The following is a 2,045-nucleotide window of genomic DNA, read 5'->3' as shown; positions in this document are numbered from 1 at the left end:
TATGCGGTCTTGATGAAATTTAACATCTCTGACTTTCGGATGTTGATATTTTGAATGGGGAGGATAATCTTTATTCCGTTCTCCTCATAGGTTCATAATAATTATTAAAATGAACAATGTACATAAGCATATGAAGATGCTTCAGTAATCAAGTCTGATGTAATTGTGAAATGGTATTCCGATTATGGCAATATTTAAAGCAAAGTAGAATCTGTTCATAATATAGACATTGAAGCATGAGATCAGTATTCCTGTGAGTTTCATTTTTTTGCAACATAGGGAAAATAGTATGATTGATAACAAGACCAAATCCATGTAAGAATGAATGACATTCTAGAATATGTTAGGGTAATCTAAGTAACACCTTTCCAACATTGTTCTCATTCTTCACTATCATTTTTCTTAGTTGTTCAATCGCCATCTATAACCAAGTGGTGACCAAACTGCTTATTCAAATTTCCTGGAGTCCTCTACTTTCTTCATCTCAAACTTCTGTGATAACATCACCCTTAATTTATGATTCTAGTCATAATGCTGGTGTCTTCTCTTTTTGACAACTGAGAAATTTAATAGGAATCAACAAATAAGCTGGGGGTGGGTAGTAGAGAAAAGGGCTTTGTCTCTACATGTGACTAGAGCAATTCAAGCAAATCACGATCTACAAAGCAACCTACAATATCTGCTTTTGTTTTAATAAAACATGGATCCGCAGTGATTCCATGGAAATAAGCCACCAACAGTGGGAATCAATGCGCACAAGTACTAGCTTTTTTTTTTAAACTAATTCACTCACCACTAACTTATGTAAGTTCTCATCTTGAAACTGATGATGGCTGACACAGAAATATTTCTAGGATCAAAACTGAAAGCAGGTAGATGCTGTGGTTGTGATACTAAGAATATCAAGTCTGCCTGAACTGAATACATGTTGAGGTTGCTGAGATTTGGTTCATTGAACAACTGGGTGACAGACATATAGTTCAGATATGACTGCGCACTTGGAATTTCTTTCAGCAACTTAATAGATGCTGTGTGTGTGTGTGTGTGTGTGTGTGTGTGTGTGTGTGTGTGTGTGCATGTGTGCATGTGTGCGTGTGTGTGTTTGCAGGACTACTACCCAGCAGTTTAAAACCCAGTTAGTTTAAGAGTCAGGTGTTAGTTCTTTTCTTGGATATCGGGAACCAGTGGTCTCGCTGGAGTGGTATCAGCTGCATTGGAGGGAAAAACAGAGAGTGACAAGAAAGGTAAAAGGAAGCTGAGTGAAGAAGCTTGGTTGAGTCCCATTTCTTGGATAAACTTAGGTCAGTCAAGCATTCCAGAGTATCTGCTTGCTAATACTCAACTTGGGCAGGTCTGAGTCACCCTTTTGGATATTATATAATGCCTAGACTAAGTATTCTTTTTTTTAAATAGATTTTTAAAGTTTTAATACAGTGAAATCAGTGCCAGGGTCATTTTAGCTCCTTTATTGCCAACCTGGGGGGCAGAGGCTGCTTCAGTTTCACTGCCCTTTCTTTGGCTGTGATGACCAAGATATGAAAGTATCTGCTGCATCGAACTTTAGACTTCACATTATCCTTATTTTTCTTGACCTTGACAGTGTTGGCATCGCTTCTTCTGGCTTTGAGCAGAAGATCCTTGATTTCGTCAGTTTTGTGAGGCATGGCTATGGGGAGCACAGGAGAGCATGTGCCTGGCGCAGTGAGCTGCAAGGCTGGGGTAGACAAAGTATTTTTGAGATCACCAACTTTCCTGAGCAATGGAAGATCATGGTGGAATATGTGAATGGTTTAAGTTGGTAGCTCTCAAATTTTAGCATGTGACAGAATCATCTAGTGAACCTTTAAAACAGATTGCTTGGCCCTATTCCCAGAGTTTCTGTTCAGCAGGTCAGGGGCGGAGCCTGAGAATTTACATTTTGAACAGGTTCCCAGGTAATATAGATACCACCGGCTAGAGGACCACACTTTGTGACCCATTAGAACGGCCTTGTTTCCATGCATGTATGTTATAATAATCCTATCAAACTACGTATTCAAATCACT

General features: G+C 39.1%; 1 protein-coding gene across 1 annotated transcript; it reads right to left on the bottom strand.

Moving 5' to 3' along the window:
• Positions 1-1,451: 1,451 nt before the first annotated feature.
• On the bottom strand, positions 1,452-1,701 carry LOC131493049 (large ribosomal subunit protein eL38-like). The gene has a single exon (XM_058697120.1). The coding sequence runs from the start codon at positions 1,662-1,664 to the stop codon at positions 1,452-1,454; it is 213 nt and encodes a 70-aa protein (XP_058553103.1). The 5' UTR covers positions 1,665-1,701.
• Between the last annotated feature and the right edge of the window lie 344 nt (positions 1,702-2,045).

The sequence above is a fragment of the Neofelis nebulosa genome, chromosome 2, assembly GCF_028018385.1.
Source record: "Neofelis nebulosa isolate mNeoNeb1 chromosome 2, mNeoNeb1.pri, whole genome shotgun sequence".
NCBI lineage: Eukaryota > Metazoa > Chordata > Mammalia > Carnivora > Felidae > Neofelis > Neofelis nebulosa.
Note: the sequence above shows the minus strand (reverse complement) of the source record. Positions and strands in the feature narration are given on the sequence as shown.